Source organism: Dermacentor variabilis, chromosome 5 (genome assembly GCF_050947875.1).
Source record: "Dermacentor variabilis isolate Ectoservices chromosome 5, ASM5094787v1, whole genome shotgun sequence".
NCBI lineage: Eukaryota > Metazoa > Arthropoda > Arachnida > Ixodida > Ixodidae > Dermacentor > Dermacentor variabilis.
In genome coordinates this window covers 108,029,218-108,057,180 of record NC_134572.1, presented here as the reverse complement: position 1 = coordinate 108,057,180, position 27,963 = coordinate 108,029,218, and the positions used below count along the sequence as shown (strand labels likewise).

Below are 27,963 nucleotides of genomic sequence, written 5' to 3'. Positions count from 1 at the left end.
CCTCCTCATGATCAGGGTTCTCTGTGATTAATTGACCTAGGTAAACGTATCCTTCACAGACTCTAGAGGCTGAGTGGCGATCCTGAACACTAGTTCCTTTGCCCGGCTATTCATCATTATCGTTGCCTTCTGCATATTATTCTCCAACCCCACTCTTGCATTCTCTCTGTTAAGGTCCTCAATCATTTGTTGTAACTTGTCTGCATTGTTGCTGAATAGAACAATGTCATCGGCAAACCGAAGTAACGAGATATTTGCCACCGATCCTTACTCCTAAGCCTACCCAGTTCAATGGCTTGAATACTTCTTCCAAGCATGTAGTGAATAGCATCGGAGAGATTGTGTCTCCCTGTCTGACCCCTTTCTTTATAGGTATCTTCCTGCTTTTCTTGTGTAGAATTAGGGTAGCTGTAGAACCTCTGTAGATATTTTCCAAGGTGTTTACGTAAGCGTTCTGTGCTCCTTGATTACGTAATGCCTCTATGACTGCCCTGCCGGTATCTCTACTGAATCAAATGCCTTTTTGTAATCTATGAAAGCCATCTAGAGAGGCTTATTGTACTCGGCAGATGTCTCGATTACCCGATTAATGTTAATGACATGGATGTGATCCATTGTAGAGTATCCCTTCCTGAAGCCAGCCTGTCCTTTGGTTGACTAAAGTCCAGTGTTGCCCTTATTCTATTGGAGATTATTTTGGTAAATATTTTATGTGATACTGGGAGTAAGCTAATGGGCCTATAATTTTTCAATTCTTTTAACGTCTCCCTTTTTGTGGATTAGTATAATGTTTGCATTCTTCCAGTTTTCTGGGACCCTTGCAGTCAATAGACACTTCGTATAAAGAACCGCCAGTTTTCAAGCATTGTCCCCTCCATCTTTGATTAAATCTACTGTTATTCCATCTTCTCATGCCGCTTTTCCTCGTTTCATGTCTTGCAAGGCCCTTCTGACCTCATCACTAGTTATAGGAGGACTTTCTGTATCCTGTTCATTACTGTTTCAAATGGAGGTATCCCGACTCCTCTGGGTATTGTACAGGTCAGTATGGAATTCTTCCGCTACTTTTACTACATCTTCGAGATTGCTCATGATATTACCCTGCTTATCTTTCAGTGCATACGTCTTGGTTTGTCCTATGCAAACTTTCTTTCTCAAAGATTTCAGGCTGCATCAATTTTTTACGGCTTCTTTAGTCTTTCTCATGTTTCTCACCAAAGCATCCACATACCTTCGCCCAAGTTCTAACCCTCTCAAACTCTTGTCTGTTTTGGATTTGTCATGCAGAGTTTATCTTCAATTACTTTGCCTGTAGTTATCGTTTCACTCCTGGCAGTTCCATTTTAATTAACATAATCTGACTGAGTACACAAATGCACCAAAAATGCAACAATAATGAACTGCTATAGTGAAAACTATGATTGTTTTTATTTTCACATGCTTGAGTTGCACATACCACGCTGATATGTGGTAGTAATGCAAGAACTACCTTGAGAGGCTTCCATGCATGCACCTACCACCCTGCAATATTCACATATTTCTCCTAATAAAGCCTTCCCAGCCATTTCAGTTTGTCAACATTTATCTTTATTGAGCCTGAAAAAGGAAACACCCCTATATGAAGTAGGTTATAAACAGACATGCATGGGTCTTGTGAATACCTCTGAAATTAACATGTTCAGAACTATACTCGTGGACAACTTTCAGTGGCTACAAAGGGAAAGCTATGGGGCGCATGGTTGCTGCACATGTGTTATCGCGCCAAGTAGTCCGACAGTGTTTGAGTGCGCTCGCGTCTCCTACTGGAAGCCGGCCTCCGCTACAGTGTGACAACCAGCTATGACCGCTGGATACATGACAACAGATTCCACAAAACAATGCTCCAATTCATACACAACACAGGCCTCACAGCACACATATAATACACATATACAGTCCAAGAATTATGCCTTAAGGGCAAGCCTTATCGCAATAAAAAAAAAAAAAAAAAGAGTGCGCTTAGTGGTTGCTCGGAGTAGACGCTGCATATATGCAGCTTCCACGTGCGAAAATCTCGCGTTTACTCAGACGCGAAAGGGAAAAGCCACTAAATTAGTAAACTTTTACACTCGTTAGTGTGTTCTGTCTTACATAACTGTTGCTAATAAGGTGTTTTTCTCTTACCCTGCCTAAACTAAGGTGCATTAAAACACTGGACTCTTGAGAAGCACTCTCACTTGTGTATGGCGCTCTCACTTGTTCATAGCCACAGAAAGTTTTCCACGAGTATAGAATTGTGCAATCAAGTTCTTCCCCATGTAACTATGCAGTGTCTCTACATTGCAGTGAACTGGGAATTTTGGGGCTGAAAAATTTACACTGATGGCAGCATCATCTCTTGAGGTGGTCTGCAGCTTGTTTAAGCAAACAAGACTTGTTCTAAGGATGCAGAATGTACAATTGGAAAAGCCCATCATTACAGCTGGAGTGTCATGTATGAAAGCTTTTGTTTATTTTCATTGTTTTGCGAGCCATAATGCTGGAACTTCTTGCAGCAATAGCCTTTCTCCCTTAACCCTTTAGCTCCTAAAATCTTCCTGGGAAACTAAAGGCTTTCCCAGTTTTCCTTTTACTTCCCCAAGACCTTGCATGTAGTGTACTCACGCCTACCATTCAGTGAAAAATTAATCCTTGTTTTGATTGAAGTTCATTTTTTGTCACAGTGCTTAAAAGTCATCAATTATATATTCGGCACCGCTTCATGGCAAAATAAATGTAAACTGCAAAGTACTATGGGCAAGATTGCACAATCTTGGCAGTAGGTGGTGGGATGAGCAGATGCGTGCGACTCGTTCACAGCAATCAAATCGATTGAAACTGGTGCGGATGAGTAGAACTCTTACTCAGCGACATTGGTACAAATTGGTAGGATGAGCACAGCCCTGGCTTGTGGAGTTAAAAGGTTTATGTGTGCCAATGCTTGTTCTCGAGAACTCCCTTCCACATTCAGCATTTCAGACAGCCAGCAACCACTCGGATTGTAGCAAATCTGCCAACCTCTGAACTTCCACATTTGTAAAAATCTCGTGGGCGTGACTAAAATAACAGGCAGTGGGGGAGATGGCAAGCATTTTTTAAAAAAGTTTGTTGTCCTTGGCATACATATGTTGTGGGGATGCGTTCGCACATTAATTATGATGATTTGCCTTTAGATGCACGTACAGAGGAAAACTAGGAACAGCATAGGACTGAAAAGCAACAAAATTCTTTAGTGACATTGCTTTTGCCAACTTTGCCTGTTTTAGGCCCAAACTTGCCAGAGTAAACTTGCCCAAAAAAGGTTATCCAGGTGTGTGGTGTCTTGCACCACCAAATCAGGGCGGCACAGATACCCCCACAACCGATTCTTCGTATGCACTTTTCGCTAAGAGAATCTGTTTTTCTTTAAACGGCACAAAGTTAGTTCATAACCTTTATGAATTATTTGGCAGAGCTGATAGGTATGTCATAGGCAGTTGACAAGGCTTTCCAACTTACAGATTGAGCAGCAGCTGTGGACTTCTCTTTTAATTCTTTGAAACTATAAAGCTTCATTTAGTACTCTAGTGTAACAATATATGTGCATGTGGACACCTGGTAGAGTTTGAATTATGGCAGAAAGCACCGTCGTCTAGTATTTCACACGACTGGCTGGAAATTATATTTCAACTGATCCTGCAGCTCTAAGTATGTAGGGACTGGAATGTCTTTAGCTGGGTGATCAAAGCCAATACTAAAGCATAACCAGACTCGTACAGTCAACCACAATAGCTTACAGACAGTAGAGTTCGAGAAAGGTAATTTCTGAGCAGTTTGTGAATGTAGCAATTAAAACCATAGAACACCATGTTGTTCGCATGTACCAGCACAGGCTAAAAATCCAAGTACCAGGTTCTCTTCCAAGCCTGAAGAGAGATTAATCTTTTCCTCAGATTCTGCGATCTGTAAACTTGCATTTTATCAGTGTAAATTGAAACAAGAACTGGAAATAACTGATCCGAACACCTGTTATGGAAAATTACATGGAAGTGTTATGCATAATCTCTCTAGCAGGTTTCTAAAGAGAGCCTGAATTAGGTGACTTGTGCACTTTACAGAAGCAACGTAACAGATTACAGTTATACTTCAATGAATATGTAATTGATGTCAGTGACAAATTGGTACCCCACAACGTTAATTTTGGAATTACAAAAAATTACTTGTTTACTTCTGCTACTGTCCTCCCAACCTATATTAACATTGCTCAAATGTAGTAAATAGAACGAGCTGATCTGGCTCTGCAGCTCTTCATATGTTATCTTCCCTAACAACCGCTTTCCAAAATTTTTGTCATCTTCTCTCTTTTCTTGTGAAGACACACGGCGACGACACTGGAAACTCTCTAAATGTGCGCGCTGAAGGAAGGGCGGCGTTATAACGTACAAGCATCTTGCGGACAAGACTTGTTACTGGATGCCACAATGCTCGCATCTGGGTCCGCTATGAAGTGCAGCACTTCATGGTTGTTGGGACTATGAGAAGGCAGTTTTAGTTGCACCAATGAAAAGCTGAAAAAAAAAAAATTATCTATAGTTAATTTAATAAAATGTTAATAAAATAAAAATTAATAAAGTGTTTGAAGCGGTCATCGCTATCGAGCCATAGCAACCTACATCTGGTGGAGATTTCAGCTGAAACAAATACCGTGTGCCTATGTTTGCTTGTCTGAACATGTTGCATATATGAGACTGCTCCGCGGCACCACTGCATGTATTTTACTGTAGTTCCTGCCCAATTCAAGTGATAAAGCTACGTTGTGTGTTGTAGCTTGTTTAGTGAATAAAGCAATTGGTTACATGTAATTGCTTACTGAAAAAGGCAATTGAATTACGGTGAGCCTTGTAAAGAAAAATATTCAAAAATCTACCAAAAAATATAATTGATTACAAGTAATAATTTACATGTAATTCATTATGTGCAAGTCTGGAATTAAGCCACTTACAAATGCAGGTGAACCTAGATATAGAACAATGCATTGGAGTTGTTTCAGAATTGTACGCATTTAAATTCATGCCGATAGTGCATCACTCTTTTGAAAGCCCTTGGTCTGAAAGGACTTCGCAGAGGAAATCGTGAATGAATGAATTCAGGGTTTCAAGTGCCAAAATCATGATTTGATTATGAGGCACACTATAGTGGAGGACTTCAGATCAATTTTGACCACTTGGGTATTAACGTGCCCCTAATGCATGGGACACGGGTGTTTTTGCATTTCGCCCCCATCAAAATGCGGCCGCCGCGGGAAATCATCGTTCAGACTGAACTTTCTAATGGCATCTGGTTGGTGGTACACACATTTTCTGTCAGAGCAGCTAGACCTGGAACCTGAGGTAAAGGCCAAGTGAACAAGTCGAGTAGTATAGTCATGTTTTCAGATTAATCTGTGGAGGAAGGATAATGGCATTCTTTTATTGGGAAATTAGACAGCTGCTAGCTGCAATGCTACTTGTTTTTGCCTTTGGCTAATAAAGGTGACTGACATTGCAAACTGTATTAGATGAAAAGGAAAAATTGTCATCCACCTGAATCGTAGAATCCACCTGAATTACAAAGGAAACCCATACTGGTTTCCTTGGTAGTTTTCTGCTACAATTGGGGTGGATGACAATTTTTACCTTTTATCTACTTTCTTCCACCTAGCCTGCTTCTGCAGAACTGATTTGCCATAAACTGTATTAGGGCTGTATTTTGGAGACAGTGAGACAGTTTAACCAAGAAAAGTCAGTGTGTTTGGAAACACACCTTCTCAAAGTAAACAACACCAGTAGAACAGGTTGAATGCATTTAAAGCACTCTGTTAAAGACGACTAATGCCAGTATAAATTTTAGAATGCAGCTCTTAGGTGCCCATTCTTGCGGCGAGCGTCGGTGTAACTGAGCGAACGAGCACAGCGAAAGGTGAAAGCGTTAGCGGCACGTAGTGGCGAATGCGAGGAGGAAAGTGGTGAGAATAAAAGCGTGGTGAGAATAAATAGTGTGGCAACGATGGCTACGAGATGGCGCCGGAGTAGCATGTGTCATCTGTCTAGGAGGTCTGTCGGCGGCAGCTGCTGTGAGTTGCGCCCATGTGTTGCCTATGAGCTGGCTCTTGTGGTCTTCCAATCAGCGAGGCAGTATTGCCGTAGCGCCACACTTCGCTCTGTTTGCAACATGCTGCACGAGACAGATTGTCTGCGCCAGCCAATATATCGCAAAATGAAAACACGTAGGAGCTGTGCTGAAATTTCGCATTAGGGAGTAATCTATACTCCTAAGTAATCTAATTAGGGAGCATAGCATAGTAAGCTAATTAGTACAGTAATTATCTTGCAAGTGGTCATCTGGACTTTCCATAAATGAAGAATGCTCTGGCATATCAAAAACACTTACTATTGGCTTTGTATCATTTTCTGCGCTTAAAGCAGAATTTTCGGGTATCAAACTTGGTGAATGAAAAATTAGATACAATACATTGGGGTTCTTACAGATGTGGATGAATTCATCATGGTTGACAGAGAGTTAAATTAGTATGAAATATTCAGAGAAGCAAGCCCCATAAGAAAATCCACATCCTTGAGACAAAAATGTGTGTGGCCTCCTTGGTGCTACTGCCAAGAAAGCATCTATGACAGTAGAGTAGTCCATTGCAGGGTAGCCAACTAGGCTCAGTCCTGGTTAATTTCCCTGCCTTTCATTTATAATTTTTAATCTTGTACACAATAGTTGTAGACACTTAAAGGGGCACAAAGTACATTTTTTGCCACTGCACATACTACAAAATTAAAAATTAACTTATGAAGTTTTACGTGTCAAACTAGGATCCGATTATGATCATAATCATAAAGGGGGAGTCCAGATTAATTTTGACTGCCTGGGGTTCTTCAACGTGCGCCTAAATCTAAGTACCATCGGTGTTTTTGCATTTCGCCCCCATCAAAATGCAGCTGCTGTGGCCGGGCACTAAAGCCTCTAGGCAACCACGGCAGGTTGCGCCTACTACAGGTCGATGGAATGGCATAGACAGGGTGTTTCAGCTAACACTTTCAAAAATTCTCAAAAGGTTGCCTGCGGCAGAATAGCACAATCCTAGTTCCTGAGCTGGCCTACTCGAAGACGCGGTCACCACCTGCACAAAAATTGAAATGCATAGTCGACTAATTAGTAAAAATTCTATAATTACATTTTAACTAATTAATTTATGGCCCATATTGCAATTTACAAATTCTAGCCATGGAGTCTGCAAGGCGGATCCACTTGGAACGAATTCTTAGGATGACACCAATTTCGAGATACTAATTCCGTAACATTGCGAAGAAATGCATCGGCGTTCCAGTTACTTTCTAATCAAAATGCCGTTTTATGCATTCAAGCACAAAAGTAACAGAAATGCCAATGTATTTCTCCGCAATGTTTGGGAATAAATATCTCGAAACTGGTGTCATCCTGAGAATTTGTTCCAAGTGGGATCCGCCTTGCGAACTCCACAGCTAGAACTTGTAAATTGCTATATGGGCCATTAAGTAATCAATTTAAAAATCTTAATTAGATATTTTTCTTAATTAGTCAATCACGCATTTCAATTATTTTGTCCAAGTAATGCCCGGCTGTTCGAGTAGGCCAGCTTATAAACTACAGTTGTGCAATCTGCCACAGGCAACCTTTAAATAATTTTGAAAGTGCTCGCTGAAACACCCGGTATGTAACACCTAGGCGATGACCACATTGTAAATATTGTTACTAGCAGAAATTTTGCATTGACATGTTTTTTTCCCTATTGTGGAATTACTGGCTGAGAAACACACTTTGTGTTGGTCTCAGAAGCACGTTTCAAATGGTTCTCCTATTTTGCTCTTCAAAGTGCAGCATACTCAACCACCAGGCAACTGAGCTTTGCAACAGACTGTTGACTGTGGGGCTAGTTGTTGTTGCATTGCAGACATTGTGCTGATCAGAAAATTGCGGTAAAAGAAGAGAGGTAAGGTAGATGGGACAGACCGCTTCCTCGACGTGCCGAGTAAGGGGAGGATTGTTCCACCTGCCTTGCCTCTCTTCCCTGTAAATTTTGCGATCAGTGCAGTATTCACTTTGCAGCAAAGCCAACCTTGTTCTATGCAAAATGAAGATGCGCATTCATTGGCAATGCTAAAGTTCACCTTCGTTATAATGAGGCCATGTATTATGCGAAAGTATGTTCATTACGCTCAATGTTTATAACCACATATTTATTACGTGCCGATATCGGTGTGAAATATTTTTATGTACTTCATTACATCCACATTTCGTGCCATCAAGGCTTGACTGTATTATGCTACTGCTCTAAAAAATGGCAAAGAGGCTATGTCATGAAGCATAGTTGAGCCTACCTCGTATGTGTACATCTCAGTCGCCGTTCAGGGGGCCACATGTGGTCCTGTCAAAACGTTGCCATGGTATGCATTAGTGCTGCATTAGTGCTGCATGTAGTGCATCATGGTATGGTGTAGTGCCGTACTATAAGCAGCCCACGAGAACACTTCTAAAATTTCGAGGCTGTTAAAGAGCATAGTTTCCTAGAGATGTTACTAGCGGGCACACTGGCACTGCAATCGTTCGGCTACCATGGGAACGATAGGTAGTTATCCACGGATGCGTCTAATCTGCATAACTTGTGTATACAGATTGTTCTTGTGGCATTATTATGCTTGACCTTCAAAAGCCTTCAAGAAATTGCGTTTTTCTAAATGCACGAAAGCAATAAGTTTCTGCGCACGTGCATGCTCATTGTGAATGGTTGCCCTCACAATGCGACATTTTGTTGAAAATGATCAATTTTCTAAGTCGCAGAGCCATTTGAAGACAGATGGATAATGTTTAGGTAAACCCATGCACAGATTGTCATGCTGGCTGGAACGATCAACTTGCAGTTCCCACAGATAATTCGAGTAAATTTTCGCAGAAGAGTCTGTAATTAGAAGAACTAACTTGTGTCATTGTTGCAATATTATGCAAGCACTAACTTGGCAAGTGTGCACACTGCGGCTTAATTAAAGCCTACAAAAAAGGAAATGTGTAATCACCTTTTGTGCCTTTCGTCCATCGAAGCGCTTATCCGTGGCTCTGCTAAGATACAAAAGTGCTGCAGTGAAGCTTCCATGGTAAGCTTGCAGCTCTAGACTTGCTTTCAAATAGGAAGACAAGAATACCTCTATTTCTTCAATTATAGAAAAGAAATTCCCATGTATTTCGTCAGAAACAGGACAAACATTTCCATGCGCTTCATGGCACTGTCCACAGAAATTGGCTTTTGGTGTATGGCCATCATTTAACATTATACTGAGAAACGGTAGGCCACATTACAGTATCTTGCGTGCTTTTGAATGCACAATATAATTATTATAACAAAAACTTGCTTATATTTCTCTGAAAAACGAGGAAAAGCATCTCCATGAACTTCATGGTGTGGCTATCACAGTACAGTAACAGAACAAGCAATGACAAGCGAAAAGAAAGACACCTGAGGTATGATTTGTGCACAGGTTAAAGTTACCCTGCATGAATAAATTACACAAAACCTCCAGCGTCTTAGCTGGTATGTAAAACACTGAACAATGGTTTATCAATGGCACGGAAACATGATGGTCCATATACATATGAGGTGTCCCTCCAAAGTTTGTAGGCTAGAAAACTTTGCAAGGCACTGAGCCTTGGTACAGTTGTGATGACTATGAGAAATGATCGAGTAAGGCACCAAATGAGTGCAACTATAGGTCCCACAGCACTTTCTGCCGTGGAGGTTTCTTGGGCGGCTTTGGAGGTGACTGGCCGGGGGCTAGGATGGGCATGCGTTTCCGGGACGCCGTTGGCGATTTGATTGGCGTTCTGGGCTGAACATCGATGTTGTGGCTGCTACCTGGAGTCTGTGAGCGTGGCGAATGAACCGGAATGTTCTTTGTGGCTTGTGCAGGCAAGGGATTGCCTCCTAGTGGCGCAGCCGCGCTCCTGATGACAATAGTTTTGATTGCTGCAGGTGCTGGGGCGGTGTTGAGACGATTTGCAGAGTCTGCGCAGTAATAGAGTGACAACAAACATAAGTGGTGGATTAATGTTTGACAGGGTGCATCCTAAAGAAATACCTGGTGCTACATGAGATGCTATAACGGAGTGCTCTGAATTAATTTCAGTCACATGGGGTTTCACTATAGGGACCCTAACTATATTTAACCGAGATCGAATACTGACCAATCAAATAATTCATTTGACTTAAAATACCTCAAGATTTAGACAGAACTAATCCACGGTCACTATCCAAGTATGAAAACAGCCTAAACATGTCATGTATGAGGCATGTACAACAGCTCGGCTCTTCTCTCGCGCTTCCCTCGGGATGTGCGGCACCATCTAGCAATGCTGCTGCATAGTCCTTTGCATGGCCTCCGAGATTGCATTGGTGGCACGCCGGTGCATATGAAATGTGTACTGCAGCTGGGCTCCCCTCTAACCCTTCTGTCTAGACACGCTGTGCTATCTAGTAGCGTGCCCGTGCGCGTCCTTCAAGATGCTTAGCTCCCTTGTGTGTGTAAACACTGATAATTCTCTTCCCACGGGCATTCGTGGTGCAGCCACTAAGGTGTTAGGCTGCAATGCTTGAGGAACTTGAATGCCGGTTTGATTCTGCCCAGCACCGGAGAAATATTAAAGAATATTTATTTTTGTTAATGATTGAAAAGCACTGTGAACAAGATTAGACCGACACTTTTAGATTGCACTACCTTCGTGATCAGCCCACATTTCGGTCTGACAATGCCAAGAATGCTATTTGCATAAAAATTCAGTCACAAATCATTTGAGCTGCGATTTAGTTACAAGCTACTCCCACCAGTGTGACTTCCTGAAGTCCCCATGTTGCCCTATCGTAAGTATAGCTCCGCCAATGTTAATGTCAACTGCCATCAAACTTTCTTTTCATTCTTACAAGTCGGAACAGCTGATGTGAATCGCTTGGAATGTGCGGAGTTTCTGGTGCAATGTGTCATGTACTGTTTGAAGATGAAGTGTCACTGATGAAAGGAACTGACCTTTCCATTTTTCAAAAACAATGGGGCTGTAAAAATGTCCAAACAATCAGGCAGTCTAGAAAAATGGATTTTGCTGGTAAAATTATTTTCATTGCCTGTTTACAATGGCAGCACAGTGGCAAAAGCACTTACTGAACCTTGCTCTATGTTGCGTTTCACCAAAATTGTATCTACTTGAAATTTTGCGATGGGCCAGGCTGTGGGTTTGTTTAGCTTTTGCTCATGGCGCAGCCTCATGTGCATCGCGCATTGCGGGTGCAGATATTGCGCACACAACCCTGAATGTTCGACGCTGGCAGTTTAGGCTCTGGTGCGTAAATTTAGCCTGGAGCTTTATGCCCGCATGAGAGCTTTACGCTGTTTACTTCAGTAAGCACACATAAACTTAATGACAGGCATTCGTAGTAGTTGCCAGTTCATCGCCCACAGACCCAAACTTCCCTGTGTGCACATGACACTCAGTCCAGCCCATGCAAGTGGCATTGCACCCGATTTCTGATGTAGTCTATGTGTAGTAACACATCAACGGCAAGCTTCCTGCTATGGTTTGCCATTTGCTACTACCTCTGATTTGACTTCACCAGTGCCACTGCGAAGTGTTGGGTATCAGTGACAAAAATTGTGGTTTGGTGGCGAGTTGAACTCTCTTCGCAGCAGCCATACGGCATTTGGAAAGCCGAGGAATCGCCTCAGCAATGAAAGTGAGAGAATGGCAGCCAGCCAGAATAGCAGCAACTTTGTTCACAGCTGCCTTATTTGCGACATCATGCATTGGACCAGTCCGAAAAATTGAGCAACACATCATGCAGCGAACGTCAGAAATTTTTGACGCCCTTGTACATTGATATTGTTACGGCAGGATGAAAGAAGAGAGGAAGAAGATTGCGGGACGCTGGCTGCTGTGTGTTGTTGGTGGTGGTCAGCCATCTTAACTACTCCGACTCATTTTGTATATATATATATATATATTGTAAATACAATCTTCTATGCTCCCAACATCCCCGTAACATATTGGTGAGAGGTGCGGGGTACCACGCCAGGAAGCGGAGCTCCGCAGTGGACATCGCATCACTGTGCGCACCATGAATGACGGTGAGCACTCGGGATCAACGTCGTTGCCGCCTCCTATGTCACCGTTGCATGCTACATCGCTGTCACCTTCGGTTGTTGTGCAACCCAAGGATCCTGAAACTTTCTGTGGGACCGATGGCACTAACGTATAAGAGTGGGTGGCCATGTACGAACGCGTGAGTGGAATCAACAGATGTGACCCTACGCTTATGCTAGCTAACCTGTTGTTCTACCTAAGAGGCACAGCAAAAGTGTGGTTCTAAAACCACGAAGAGGAGCTAACCAGCTGGGACCAATGCAAAGAGAAGTAGACAGAGTTGTTTGGCAAACCGGCTGGCCGTAAAATTGCCGCAAAGCAGGAACTGGCCTCTCGTGCACAATCCCCCCACCGGAGTCCTATGTCTCGTACATCCAGGACGTGCTGGCACCTTGTCGTAAAGCCGATCACGACATGACAGAAGCTGAGAAGGTCGGGCACGTGCTTAAAAGCATTGCTGACGACGCATTTAATCTGCTCATGTGCAAGAGCTGCTCTACAGTTCATGCAATCATTAAAGAGCGCCGACAATTCGAGCAGGCCAAAAGCTGACGTGTCTTGCAACCATTCGCCAGACTTCCCAATACTGCCGCAACGTCGATGTGCGAAGATCAACCTGCACAGCAGCATGCATCGCCACCAGAGGACATGGTGCGAACCGTTAGACGTGAACTGGATGCGATGGCGCCCGCAGCTTTTTGTTTGCGTAGCCCTGATACGACCACATTTTCAGTTCCCCTCGTACAAGCCATCGTTCGCCAGGAACTTGAAAACATTGGTTTACAGTCTATGTGTGCTGTCGCCAATCCCAGAGCTAACGAACACCCTTCTACTATTTTCGCTCCACCCTGACGCTTCTCTCCACGTTATCGCAACCTGACTGAGTGGAGAACTGCGGACGACCAGCCGATATGTTTCACCTGTCGCCGCATTGGTCATGTCGCCCGATACTGTTGCAACTCCTGGCCCTCAACACCTCGCACGCCGTTTTGATGGAAATGCTCGCTATGTTTCGCCCACCGTCGAGTCTAACAGCGTCGACAACTCTGCTCGGAATACGTGGTACAGTTACTCGCCATTGCCGCATGAACACCAGTCTCGTTCACAGCAAACGTGCCGCCCATCTTCCCGTTCGCCGCAGCCACGTCGACTTCGTCCCCTGTGGCTTTTGGCAGCACCCTTTCGGAAAACTAGGAAATGCAGCCTTCAGAGGTGGTGCTGCATTGCCGACTACTGCAGCAAGTCCTCTGTCTGTGCCCACAAGGAGAAGTGTAATTGACGTTAAAATAGACGGCGTACCTGTCCAAGTACTTGTCGACACTGGAGCCCACGTATCTGTGATGAGTGCTAGCCTATGTAGACGTTTAAAAAAGGTCCTCACCCCAGCAGCTGCCCGAGTGCTTGTGTGGCCGACGGCGGCGTGCTGGTTCTTGGAATGTGTACTGCGCGCTTAATTATAGCTGGCCGCCTTACTTTTGTTCTCTTTGCTGTGATCGACAATTCCCCTCACGACGTTATCCTTGGATTGGACTTCTTATCCTCATTCTGCTCTCATCGACTGCGTGAACGGTGTTCTTCAGTTGGAACTGCTCCAACTCGCCGATGCTCTGAGCACTGCCTCACCGTGCTTATGCTCGCTTCACGATGTGCGTCTGTCACCGAGGCAGTTACTTACGTCACTCGGACTGCCCAGCCACAGGTTTCTGACGGTGAATATATGCTTCGCCCCATCATCGACATGCTTCTGAACTGGAACGTTGCTGTTTTGCATACGTTGGTCACGGTTACTAACAACGTCGTCGTTCTACCGCTTCTGAATTTCAGCCTGTGCCCTCAAGTGATTCGAGCCGGCATGTTCTTGGCCAGTGTTTCCTGTGGTTCCGAATTTGACACTGAGAGTCTGAATGCCGAGAGTGGCTTATTAGTGCCACTTGCCGCTCACAGCTCTGGTTCCGTAATGGATAACTTCGCGAAAATGATTGCACCTGAGCTCACCTCTGCACAGACCATGGACATATGTCACCTGCTTGAATCATACAGTGACATCTTTGATTTCGGCGAGAGGCCCTTAAGCCAAACATCTGTTGTTTACCACTGTATAAACACTGGAGACACGAATTCCACTTGTCGGCGTCCCTATCGGGTATCGCATGCTGAATGTCGAGTCATCCAATCAGAAATGGACAAAATGCTCCACAAAGGGGTCATCGAGCCATCAGCCAGCCCTAGGGCTTCGCCTGTCGTCCTTGTGAAAAAGAAAGATGGTACCTGGCGTTCTTGCGTTGATTATCGCCAGTTAAACAAGATGACGCGAAAAGACGTCTACCTACTACTACGCGTCGATGATGCCATGGACTGCTTGCACAGAGCTAAATACTTCTCGTCCATCGATCTTCGATACGGCTACTGGCAGATTTCAGTTGATGAAATGGGCCGCGAGAAGACGGCCTTCATCATGTCGGATGACTTATATCAGTTCAAAGTCATGTCCTTTGGCCTATGCAATGCTCCTGCGACATTTGAAAGTATGATGGACTCTCTTCTGCGAGGCTACAAATGGACCACCTGTCTCTGTTACCTTGACGTTATTTTTTCTCCCACGTTCGGCAGCCACCTTACCCGACTTGCTGCCATTCTTGCGGTCTTCCAAAAAGCCGGTCTCCAACTGAACTCCACGAAGTGTCAATTCAGGCGCCGTCAGATTACCGTGTTAGGACACCTCGTTGACGTATCCGGTGTCCAACCAGATCCGGAAAAAGTTTGTGCCATACGTAGTTTCCCTGTGCCACGTTCTGCTTCTGACCTTGCGCTGCTTCGTCGGCCTGTGTTCTTACTTTTGCCGTTTCGTCAAAAACTTCGCCGACGTTGCTTAGCCTTTGACAGATCTTCTAAAGATGAACAAACCGTTCTCATGGGGCCCTGACCAAGCCCACGCGTTCGCTGCTCTCATCAGGTCCTTGCCCACTTTGATCCATCTGCTCCGACCGAAGTCCACACTTACACAAGCGGCCACGGCATCGGCACTGTTCTCGCTCAACAGCAGAATGTTACCGAGTGCGTGATAGCTTAGGCCAGCCGCTTGCTGTCACCTGCTGAGCGAAATTACTCCATCACCGAGCGGGAGTGCTTGGCTTTAGTTTGGGCTGTCTCCAAGTTCCGGCTATATTTGTATGGCCACACGTTTTCAGTCGTTACAGATGACCACGCCCTCTGCTGGCTGCCTTCCCTCCGGGACCCCACAGGACATCTTGGTCGCTGGGCTTTGCGGCTCCAGGCATTTTCGTTTGTTGTCAACTATAAGTCTGGACGTCTGCATAAGGACGCTGACTGCCTCTCTCGTCACCCTGTGGATCCCCCTGAGCCTGCTGCACATGATCCGGTGACCTGCGTGATGGCTTGTACTGACATGAGCGACATGCGCGCTGAACAACAATGCGACGAATCCTTACAGTCCTTTATCGCCGGAGTGCAATCTGGCAGCACTGATGCCATGTGCCGCATGTTCGTTCTGCACGACGGCATCCTCTACCGCCGCAATATCAACCCTGACGGCCTTGAGTTGCTCCTTGTCCTTCCTCGTCATCTTCGATCTGTCGGAATCCAACAACTTCACGATGCACCGACGACGAGACACCTTGGCGTTTTGTGTACATACGACCACGTATGACGCCTGTTCTTCTGGTCGGGTCTCTACCGCTCCATGCGTCAATATGTTGCAACTTGCGAATTGTGTCAGTGCCAGAAGAAACCTCCCCTGCCACCTGTCGGACGACTCCATCCAATTCGAGTTCCCTCTGAACTGTTCTTTTGCATACGCCTTGACCTGCTTGAGCCTTTTCCGACGACAACTAGAGGGAATAAGTTGATTGCCATCGCTACTGATTACGCGACGTGCTACGTGAGAACAAAGGCGTTGCCGACTAGCTGTGCAACAGACGTCGCCGATTTTCTCCTCCACGACGTCATTTTTCACTATGGTGAACCTCAACAGCTACTTACAGACCGCGGCCGCTCGTTCTTGTCTCGAGTTGTGAACGACCTGCTCTGCTCTTGTGCCACTGAGCGCAAGCTGTCCACCACCTACCACATACAAACGAACAGTCTTACGGAACGTCTCAACTGAACAATCACAGAGATGATGTCGATGTACATCTCCACCGATCACCACGACTGGGATGCCACCCTGGCCTATGTGACGTTCGTGTATAACTCGTCCCGACATGACACCACAGGATATTCACCCTTTTATCTTTTGTATGGTCGTGACCCCACGTTGCCGTTTGACACTATCCTCCCTTCTGTGCCATGTGTTGCAACCGCGTACGCTCATGACGCCATCGATCGCGCTCACAAGGCACGTCAAGTCGCCGTATCTCGTTTATTAGCCTCGCAGCATATACAAAAAGAGCAATTTGACCGGTGCCATTGCGATGTTAAGTTCGTGACAGGTGCTTGGCTGTTCCATTGGTCACCATGTCGTCGGGTTGGCCTCTCCCAGAAGCATCTCTATCGTTACGCAGGGACTTATGAAGTCCTACGCCTAGTTAACGACGTAAATTACGAGACTGCACCACTATAGTTTGATGTATGCTCAAGTCCGACGCCTATTGACGTCGTCCACGTTTCACGGCTGAAGCCATACTTCGCTCACAATTCCTTGCCTACCATGCACCGAGTTGGCGATTCACCACCCAGGGGTCCTGTTACAGAAGGATGAAAGAAGAGAGGAAGAAGAAGATTGCGGGACGCTGGCAGCTGCGTGTTATTGGTACATACCAACAACACGTCTTAACCATCAGCCATATTAACTACTCTGAGTCATCTTTGTATATATATATATATATATATATATATATATATATATATATATATATATATATATATATATATACACACATTGTAAATACTATCTTCTATACTCCCGACAACCCTGTAACAATATTAAAGAGTAGAAGATAGGTGCCGTGGGGTCCAAATAATCGGGCAGGTCAGAAGAATTCGATGCCCAAACAAACGGGTCCGGGACTAGCTGTCAGTAGCACTTTGAAATGAAATTCCTGCTCTGACGACGTGGTAGACATCATTCAATGTGATCACATGGATCACTTCTTTTCAGAAAAAAAAGTTCGCCACTTTGGAACATCTGCTGTACTCGCACGTTCAGTGTACCCACCAAAGTCTCCTTTCAGCATTCTGTTCAGCAGCTGCACGTCCAGTGTCCTTGATGTTGGGTAGTAGATGACCTTCCTCAAGAGGTTGTCCAAGTGCAGCAGTTTCTGGTGCCCATGAACCAGAAACTTGACTTTTTGAGGCAGCTTCTGGTCCATCCAAGTAATCTGAGAACCAAAAATTGAGAGTAAAGACAAGGACAAGGCAGAGATGGAACAAACGTGCGAGGTAACCTGCTTCAGTTGGATGTTCTTGAAAGAACAAAGAACAAACTAGACAGTATTACTAGAACATCGAGAAAGCCACAAGCAGGGATGTGGAATTGAAGGCGCCTGTGCAGTAGGCCTGAGATACGGGTAGACGACACCATGGAGTGTAGGTACCTGAAATTCTGGATGATGCTAAAGGGATACTAGACAAAAATATAATTTGATGCATTAAAGAATTACCCTTCCGCAATGCCAGAAAAAGCCACTCTTAGCATGAGAAATGCCTTGGTAAACGAGAAATGATGCAAGAACTGAAGATGGGTGGCACTGCCTTGAAGTTTGTCATGAATTTTCATGGCGTCTGCTTGAGCCCAGCTAATGTTGATTGGTAAAGATAAACCATATTGCATTCTAAAAGAGCTGAAGACTGAACCTGTCCAGGTTAATAAGACACAGTGGCCCAAATACAAAAAAAAAATGCTTTGGAATCGGTGACGTTACACTGACTGGGATTTCGGTGTGCAAATGGAAAAATCTAACTTCGACCTTAATTTTTTCTCCTTAACCCTTTCAGGGTCAATGATGTAAATATACAGCGCCACGAACAAGTAAAAAATGCTTGATGCCGTATATTTACGGCGCCGTCTGTAAATTTAAAAAGCGCTCCTATTTCCTAACTCTTTCTTTTGTGGCATGTGCTGCCACTATGTAGGAATACAGGGAATTCTTTTCTCGCGCCTCCTTCCCTCGGTTTTCGTTGCATGGTTTGTTTTAGAGCTAGTTTGCTCCGGCGCGTTGGCACGCGTGGCGGTTCGAGTTTTGCTCCGCGGGTGGTTTCAGCTTCTTGCGCTCGCAAAACTTATGGCTATCTCGTTACTAATCGCTCAAAGGGCCACCGCCTGTTTCTCGCCCGTTTAATGCTCACAGGGGTGCGCATAGGAAGGATGCTGCCGTGCATGCGTTTCCTTTTCTTTTTTGGAGACGCGCGAAAACTAATTGCCTCTGATTGGCGATAAGATGAAGATTAGCAGAAGTTTGTCACATGTTTTGCTTTTCTGACGGGCACACAACCACACAGTTTTCTTGCTTGTGCTCACCTACGCAGTTCAATTACGCTATGGACGTAAATACTGGTGTAAGAGCAGGAACATTTGAGACTTACGAAATATTCTCGTGTGCACATTTTTTAAGCCTTGAACTATGTGTATAACAATGCATCATATTTTTAATTCTTGTAAGTTTATTTCCTTTCTTTTATTGCTGCTAAACAGTACATATATACCAATGCAAAATATTTTTTTCTCACTTTATGGTTACTCTAGAAAAATTACGTTAAATTTTTTTTCGAAATAGGTCTTTCAGAAGAATCGTAATCTGCAATAAAAAAAGATTGATGCTGGATAGTCGCATACGACAAAAATATATATATATATATATATATCGACCCTGAAAGGGGTAATCATATTGCTGGAAAGTTAACAAAAATATTGTTTTGAAAGATTGATTCATTAGTCTAAATAGACTTGCCCCTGTATTCAAAAATGCGTATTAACTTGAAGTCCATGCTTAACTTGATCTAAAGATGCCTGGTTTGAGCGTGCCCAAAACGTTCATTACGCTTCCTTCAGTGCGTTTCCAACAGGCATTCTGATCAAGTCAAGCACAGGCTTCAAGTTAAGATACATTTGTGAATACGGGGGTTAGTGTTCTTTTTTAGTGTCCCTTTAGGAGAATGAGGTGGAGTTAGGTCACATCATGTAATACATACAACAGATGGTCATCCATAAGAACGATAACAGAAAGGATAGAGGGGAAGGGAACACGCCTGAGGGTGGCAACGGGTTAGATGAAGCAATGAAGCTAGGAAATCTGCAGGCAATGGATGAAATCAGTAGTTCACATGGGGTAGGAGCAACTGGAGGTCACACGGAGAGGCATTCGCTTGGCAGCAGACTCAAACAGGCTGGCGATGATGATGCGACGCAACCAATGATGGTGTACAACAGCCGTCAGGTAAAGTGAGTGTGAGTAAGGTCAGCTTTTCAATGTTTCTTGTCGTCCAGCAAGATGAGGGGGGAAAGAGAGAGTCTTGTACTATTCATCTGTTCTGACCATAACTTGTACATTGCAGAAAATTAATGGCTGAAGAAGTGGCACAGGCGTTGCCATGTTCCCTGGTGCTATTTGCTTTGAATGCACATTCTATTACCACACATCTAGTTTTAGGCCAAACAAATGTGAATGCCAGTGGTGTATATTCTCACAAATTCCAAAAACTATAGAGTCGAACGTCAATATAATGAACATGATATAATAAAGTAAATATAAAAGTTGGTTGGCCATGCTTTATTTCAATGGTGTATTCTATTGCTATAACAAAACAAAAAATGCGGAATACGACACGGTATCGGGTATAGCGAAGCAAATTTTTTGTTTGCGTGTGCCTCAAAATATGTATTTTGGTCGCATAAGTGTCAGATACAGTCGCCAACTTTTTTCAGACACCTGATTTCTCAGACCTGCACAATTCCTGCAGGTCCGAGAAATCCTACCTAGGTCCGAGAACCTACCCCTAGCACCAATGTATAATGGCATTAACCAAAATTTCGGACACCACACTGTATTTCAGGAATGAAGTGTGAGTGCGATGCTGCAAACATGACAGCCATGCATAATGTTGCTGTCATGTCGAGACTGGCACAAAACAGCAACTTTGGTTGCAAACTCCCGACGAAGAGGTGCTCGCTAGGACTAGCGGCCTAAGCAGTGCGGCCGGTTGTAGTGGCTGGTGATAAGCTGTGAAGAAGCTTGCCACTAATATGTTTGCACTTGTAGACCGTATAGGTGATTGAGCACGCAATCAGATGCATGAGCTGGACTGACAACCGTATTATTGGAATACAGATCTACGTGCGGCCCTGTCTGTGCCCAAAAAGTCAGTCGGTAGTGTGCACATTATGTTTGCACTTGTAGACCTTATCAACGATCTAGCATGAGATCAGATGTAAGGAGTAGACCGGGTACGAATCCACGGGGTACAAGTCCATGTGTGGTCCCCTCCACGTCCAATAGATTTGTTGGTGACATGCATGCTTTGGCCAGCTGCTTGGTTCAACTGGACCGCACGCAGTCTGTAAGCCAATGTACTGGTACTGCACAACAGTACCAATCGCACAGCTGCATATTCAAGGTGGTGCAGAGCAATCATATGTGATTTATTTTTACTCCTATGCCTTGTATAGGCATGGCAAGATGTCGATGGGTTATAAAAATCTGCAGGAGACCTTCTGTTTGGCCTGTAAGAGGCAGCCCGCTTCCGTTTGTCTTGCATAAACCTGATTACTTTTTTTACCGCCAATATTTGCGTGGATACTTATAATGAATATAGGTTAGTGTAACAAAGCTAGTTTTGTTGCTGGTGCGATTTTCTGATAACAAGGTTCTACCATAATGAAAAAGAAAATTCCCATTTATCACTTCAAAGATGGCAATTGAATCTAACTTTGTAGCCTTGACTACACCATCACAGAAAGACATCCGCAAGCAGAGTCCGTCATATGGGTGTCAGGTAGACCACAGAAAGGGGAGACCCATGGATGACGCAGAACCTGTCCATTTGTGTGTAGTCTTCCTGTGCTGATGGCCACTAGATGAACTATCACACATTGGCACAGCAGCACATCCTGGTGCAGCATTGACAAAAATCACTAGAGGGAAATCTGGCATCATGAGCATTCAGCTACCATGGCAACGATGAGTAGCATACGTGGATTCGTCTATTCTTCGAATTTGTAGCTTCAGAGATTCTTGCGGAATTACTTTTTATGCTTTATGCTTAAGGCAATAAATCATTGCACACATGTATAATCGTTGCTAGTTGGATCTATAATAAAATATTTTGTTGAATATGAGCAATCTGCAAGGTCGCAAAGCCACTTGAAGTAAAGAGGAGTAAGTTCAGACAAATCCGTGCATTGTCCCATCATTTCCTTGCTGGCTAAGCCCACCATATCTGCAGCTACCGTAGTCACTAGTAATTTTCACAGAGAAACTCTATTGGAAACCAGCGATGGCCAGGAGCTGCTACGGCAGTTTGAGTGTCCCTCTAAGATATGTCAACACCATCCGGTAGGAAGGCCAAAAAAAAATTGTGTTATTTCAAAGGAACACAAACACCTGTGTCACTGCAGGCTAATGCCCAACACACCCAGCCAAGCTCTATCTACGAGTATGTACGTTTCGAGGAGCATGTGTGTGCCTGCATTATAGCACACCGGTGCCCTTTCGGGTCAGACGCTGCACACGTGCGCCTCAATATGAGTGGTGAATTTGCCAACATGCAATCGCAGCATGTTCAAACCATTTCTTCCACCTGCTAGGCTGTGTGTTATGACACTGTTGTTGGCACAAAAAAAGTTTTGGCTGTGGTTGCCTATGGGTTCAACAAAGCACCCACCACGGCTGGTGCAGCCACCAGGTAGGAGCCGTACTCGGTGCCGCAGTCCGGATAGAAGTGGGCCCAGCTGCCCCGGTTATCCTTGTAGAACGGATGCTCCCTCGTGGGCAGCAGCACCGAGGGGTCACCGTAGAACAGGTACAATAACGTGCCAGGCAAGAACGGCTGTTTGACTTCCTCAAAGCAGCTGCATGGAAAACTTTGATGCTCAGGTGCCAGGTAACTGACGGCTTGTGAAGTTTAAAAAACAGGAAGCAGACACAGCTGAGCACCGCTATGTAAGACACACATTTGTACCCACTTGCAGCAGTTGCCAGCTGCACGTGGAGGACTTCGACTCTAAGCACCTAAGCACCAGGAGCAGTACCCAGCCAAAAGGTGATAGGAAGGAGGTATGCTAGAAACAAGGTCAAAATGATGTCTTCCCTAATGTAAACATAAACCCAACCGGGCAACAACCTAGTTGGTGTAGATCCATACTTAATCTTAGCACAAATTCACTGCACACTGGTTCCCTTGTCTGCATATCTTGAACATACACTAACACAAGCTATGATCCCTTCGCTTAATCCGTCTGCCATGTGAGAACAATATGGCTACAAGTGCACTTGCCTCCTCTTATCTATGTCCAAGAAAACGACATAGCTGATAGCTTCTGGTTGTATGCCCGTTGGCAAGAGCTTGCTCTCATCAACTTCATGGATGTCAGGCGCATGCGTTATAGCAGGATCACTCTGGAAAAAAAAGAAAAAAGAAATTCAGGCAGAAAACATCTCAGAATGACTGTTGACATTAAAGCGATTAGCATTGAAGCAATGTAGTGACACCCCATATTCAGACAAGATTGTACAAATACACATGATGCGGGTTCAATTGTGCCCAGCATTGAAGAAATTTTAAAGGATTCTTCTTTTTATGTCATTTGCTGAGCAGCAAAACTTAATGGCACCACCCAGTGATCAAAGTTGCCATCAAAGAGGCGCACTGAAGAGTGGGGGCATACCCAGTGACCCAAGTTGGTCTGATGGTTGGTTTAAAAACCAGTCCCCTTAGCACAGCATCCTGATGCTCTACCCAATAGACTATGGGCTACCCAGTGGACCAAGTTTGCATGAAAGAGGTCAGATACAAACAGACAGACAAACATACAGGAAACTTGGTGAAGTACGCAAGGAATGTTAATTGCATTAAAAATTAGCCAGCAGTCGCACGTGCATCATCTTGTAACTACGTGTTACAAGCACAGTACAATATCTGCAATGAAGCCTCACAATTGTGTGAATGCAAATTGTAAATATTGATATACCACGACAGAACCAACTTGTAAATGTGCAGCATGTGTCGTAAACAGTAAAAGCAATACCTGAATACAACAATGCTGAAAACAGCTCTCAAGAAGCCTTCATCTCTACTGGGCTACACACACACATTAAGTATTTTCGTTACTGGTTTGCTGCATTATAGTTGCCAAAAGATGTTGAACAAATATAATTTTCTAAAAAGAAAAAAAAAATGCAAATGTGCCTCTGCAAAACAACTTCCAAGCAAGTGGCCACTACAAAAGCAACACCAAATGCATAAAATTTATCAATACCTCGGAGAAATGACTTTCAACCCAGAGCCTTGTGTTGTGTTGCACACTCTCCTTCATGACCTTCTGACTAGGGAACTGAGTCGGGGCAGAAGCTGCTTTGTTGGCAGGCTGTTGCTGAGATGATTCTGTGTTTTCTTCGCTATCTTCTTCAAAAGTAGACTTTCTTTTCTTGTCAAGGATGAGGCGGGCATCACCTATGTTCTGCCTCTTGGCAGCCACACGACCTGGAGCTTGTTCATGCCTTGCTTCAAAAGTAACACCATTCACCTCAGACTCCTGGCAAGCTACAAAGTTCCGTGTACTGCTTCTCACTTTGTTCGCCCGGGTCTCCTGGCCAGTTACAAAGTTCCTTGAACTACTACTCATCTTGTTTCCCTCTGGCCCTCTTCCTCTCCATGTTCCCTGAAAGCCAATGGAGGGAACATTTTCGGGGCCACTGTCATTGCCGAGGAAACGGCTGCAAACTCCATCGTTCTTGATGCGAAAGTCCGTAAATGTGAGCGTCTCGTCGGAGCCCGAAATTGCAAAATTCAGTTCGCGGGGAGGTGACTGCCGGGCACAGTTCACAGTCGGACAGTCTACTCTGAAAGTGCTCTGTGGTACATGATTCCTGCCAAACAGGTTTTTCTCTTGTTCGCGATGCTTCAACGACTCGAAATAACCTCGAGTTCCCACATCACATGGCGGCGTTTCCCAGACGGCAGGTTCGTCCGGACAAGTGATCCTAGCTGGCGTGTGAGGCCGAACGGGATTCGGAGTTCGCGGCCGAACGGGATTTGGAGTTCGCGGCCGAGTAGGATTCGGAGTACGCGGACGAACGGGAATCGGCGAGCGGTCGGGCGTAGGTAGCAGTCCTCTTGAGACGGGACTGTTAACAGTCGCGTTACTGGGGCACTGAGGTGGTGCTCTTGAGGGTGGTCTGCGCGGACTTCGGCTGCCCGCGCGGTCATCAAAAATGGTACTGTCGACATTCGCTCTCCTCGACTGGTGAACTTGCACTGGTGCGGCGTCGCGGCTGGCGATTTCTGCCGTGCTGCACTCTTGTGCCTTCCACGGATTGGGGATTTTGTTCTTCAATATTGGCTGTGGCCGCTTCTGTTGCGCTGTTGTGGTAGACACCGCCCGATAGGGATTCCAGTTAGAATCGTGGTTGTGTCTTTCTTCGGACTGATGTGGGCGGGAAGAAAAACGAAAGTCGGTGTCGAACGCAGCTTTCATCAAATCGTGAACCTCGTAGCCCGGCTGCTCTGCGACGTGCCTGCCGACGCTACGCGACGCGGGGAATGCTCGCTCGCCGGCTCCAGAATCGGCGTCATAGGAACCCAGGCTTTGAATGTTGTCCTGTTGCTGTCTACGAAAACCAAATTCATTGTCATCTTCACTGTACTTTACGCTGTCCTCAGATGCGCCTTGCCTGTGGTACGTGCTCGGCGACTTGTCGTTGAGCTCATGACGGCGGTAGCCGAAAATGGACACGTTTGAACGGGGCTGCCAACGCTGGCTGTTGTTACTTTGAGACCACGGAGGGCGTCTGGTGTTTCTGTACCTGTTGCCATTCATGTCCGCGATAGTTGTCACAGTCGCGAAATAGCAGCGCGCGAAGCCGTCACCGTGCTGAACACGCCGCTGAACACGTTTTTCTCAAAGGGCGCCTAAACAACCATGTTTCTTACTTTCGCTGCACGCAGTGAACATTGGCCGTAGTTGCGTCTTTGATTTGCTGTGCGTTTGGAAACAAACTATTTGGCCTGGTGCCTGCACAACAACGAGTAAAATATACCAACAGTAAGTGGACAAAGTTGACAATGGCACGTGCCGTCAAGCACGCATAAAGCTACATGTTTGTTTTGGCTAGCACAGGCTAGCATAGCGACTGAGGCTAGTCTTTAGCCACGTTCTGTTCAATCCAATCCTAGCAAGTTCAGTCCAGTTCTACGACACGACACGCGCTGTATGTGCGTTGTTTCGATGTTTCTAACCTGTGAAGTTGCTCGAAGTCGTTTGAGTTTTGTGGAGTGACAGCTTGTTTGGTGTAAGCATGTTTTGGACTCCACACGTCATGCATAAACCTTGTGGCACGTTCGAGCCGCTTGTATGTCTAGCGATGCGCACCGGGCTTGTGTGTGGAAGTGCATTGGTTATCTGTTTCATTGTGCTATTGGCCACAAAATTTTATTGAACGCAGAAGCCAGGTGAGATAAGAAAGGGTAGGATGGTAAAAAATTTTCTGCAGCTAAAGCGCCCGTCCTGAAACTCGGAGGCGCTGTGCGTTATCTCCGTATGCGATTGACACATTGCACCTTTCAATCGAAGGTTATGCTTTCGGCTGTTCTTGTGGTTCCGCTTTATGCAATAACGTGTATAGAAGTGGCAAAGTGTTTCGCTGGACTTCGTGAAAATTTGTTTTACGCCATCTCTGGTGTTTCGCTTACTTGACGTTGGCACGAATGCTCGTATCCACTTTTAATTTAAAAGTTTAGCTTAATTATTATTATTTTTTTCAGGTTGGCGGTCATCAAGATGAGTGACGAAGCGGGCTTTCGCTGCAAGAAATGTCGGCGCACTTTGTTCAGCAGCAACCACATGGTTTCGTCCCATGGTGATCCGTGGTCGGGTCATGTGGCCTTTTCATGCCCACTCAACAAGATCGACACGGTCTGGTATGTCCGAGACGAAAACCTTCCTGACTGGCTGTCGGAGCAGCTGGACAACGTGAGTGCGATGTGCATGACAGTTAAGTCAGTGACAAGTAAAGAATGGAAGAGATGTCGAAAAATGGGTGATACAAAAGCCTTCCGTCTTCCCACGGTTCAAAAAATGGTACTTTTGCAGGCGCCAATGATTCGAAAGTGAGGAACACCAATTCAGCAGCAGTGAGCACGCCATGGTTTCATACCACCTGCCATATTGTAGAATGTGGGTCTGACGACAGCTCCCGGCACAAACGTGTTTGAAAAAGAATTAGCAGAGACCTCTTGTACAAAACATTCCGTTTCAAACACCCTTTCCTCGTCCTGTGTGTAGGTGCATGCCACTGCCAAGAAGACACACCATGAAAGGCTGAATTGCCCCTGTGGTCCCTTCACAGTGGTTATCACTCGCACTTGAACAAAAGGCTTCCTCATCAGTGTGAGAATTTGCAGTGTGAGGCAAAGGCAGAAACATGGATACAAAGAAGGAAGGAGTTGAAGATTAGGATGGGACTTATCACTTCCTCCAATTGCTTGCAATGCTGTGATAGATGCAGTGTCCAAATCAAATTTTAACAAAACTGGTCTTGTCTATGGGCCTGTCACAAAGAAATACTTTCGATGAAAAAAAAAAAGCTCGCATTGGAAGTGCAAGCAAAGAAGAAACAATGCCCTTCTCTCCTTTTGTTTTCGCATCTCGCTGTAGAACAGCGCAGCATCTTGTCAGTTAGGCTATTTGCCACACCGTTGCATGTTCCTTTTCATGAAAATGACAGTTGTGCAATATGTTCTCTTTGAGGGAATTTGTTGCTGCATTCTTGATCTGTCACAGACTAATATTTGAACAATGCGTTGGCGGGCTAGTTGGTGCGAATCCATGAATACTTTGTTAAGCGCAAAAAGACAGACACAAGAAAGACGACAGGACAAGGCGCTTTGTCCTGTCGTCTTTCTTGTGTCTGTCTTTTTGCGCTTAACAAAGTAATATTTGAACATTATTTCTAAAGGCTGCATTACTGATACTATACTTTTCTTGCAACTTGCATGTCTTTTGCAACAAGCACTTTCATACAGTGCTAAACACAGAATTCTGCACACCAGAGACATGTGTCACTTTTGTTCCTGCCACTCTTCACCTATAGACAGAATATACTCATGGATTAAGTGTCATGTGCACAAAAGTAGTCTTTGTTTAAGCCAAAATATGTAAGAGGCTGTTATCAGTTGTTATTCCAGCCAGGTAGCACCTGAAGTTGTGACTGTCTCCTGACACTACTGAGCACGTGCTAAAACCATCGTGCACAGTTTGAACAATGGGGCAGGTGTTTCCAAACTAAGGCCATACAACATCTCAAGTAGTTAAGGAAAGCACACGCCACTTCACAAATATAAGATGTTTGCATCGTTCGGTTTACTGAATATACTACTGCTTAGTATAGTTCATTATAAAATATGAAGACACCAAATAAACTGACACACACAAGAGAAGAGAACGGGACAGGGCGCCTATACATATAAATATATAATTATAATTATAAACATTTTATAATGAACAGCTATCAACTAGTCCAGCAAGAAGTGCTCTTATTATGCTTAGTATAGACAGTAGAAAAGAAATACATCTGCATTCATTGTAAGTGAGCTCAC

The 27,963-nt window shown here is 44.8% G+C and overlaps 2 protein-coding genes across 5 annotated transcripts in view; one reads left to right on the top strand and one right to left on the bottom strand.

Moving 5' to 3' along the window:
* The window catches only part of LOC142583019 (mothers against decapentaplegic homolog 3-like), an 82,713-nt gene extending 56,493 nt beyond the window's left edge, over positions 1 to 26,220 (top strand). For all 4 annotated transcript variants that reach the window (XM_075693248.1, XM_075693247.1, XM_075693249.1 and 1 more), the window contains exon 9: positions 26,131 to 26,220. The gene's annotated coding sequence lies outside the window, so the exon portion shown is untranslated. The remainder of the gene's footprint in view (positions 1 to 26,130) is intronic.
* On the bottom strand, positions 9,233 to 25,478 carry LOC142583018 (uncharacterized). Its single transcript, XM_075693246.1, has 5 exons — positions 23,627 to 25,478; positions 22,645 to 22,766; positions 22,033 to 22,219; positions 17,372 to 17,534; positions 9,233 to 10,075 (listed from the first exon to the last, which is right to left on the bottom strand). Exons 1-5 carry the CDS (start codon positions 25,184 to 25,186, stop codon positions 9,777 to 9,779), a joined length of 2,331 nt encoding a protein of 776 aa, XP_075549361.1. The 5' UTR covers positions 25,187 to 25,478; the 3' UTR covers positions 9,233 to 9,776.
* Positions 26,221 to 27,963: the final 1,743 nt, after the last annotated feature.

What these genes read in the sequence shown, in the direction of transcription:
- LOC142583018 (XM_075693246.1), bottom strand. Translation starts at nt 25,186, where the DNA reads ATGAATGGCAACAGGTACAGAAACACCAGACGCCCTCCGTGGTCTCAA. An exon ending in TGGTGGCTGCACCAGCCGTG is followed by an intron (nt 17,535 to 22,032) that starts GTGGGTGCTTTG and finishes TTTGGTTCTCAG; the next exon opens with ATTACTTGGATGGACCAGAA. An exon ending in AATGCTGAAAGGAGACTTTG is followed by an intron (nt 10,076 to 17,371) that starts GTGGGTACACTG and finishes ATTACTGCGCAG; the next exon opens with ACTCTGCAAATCGTCTCAAC.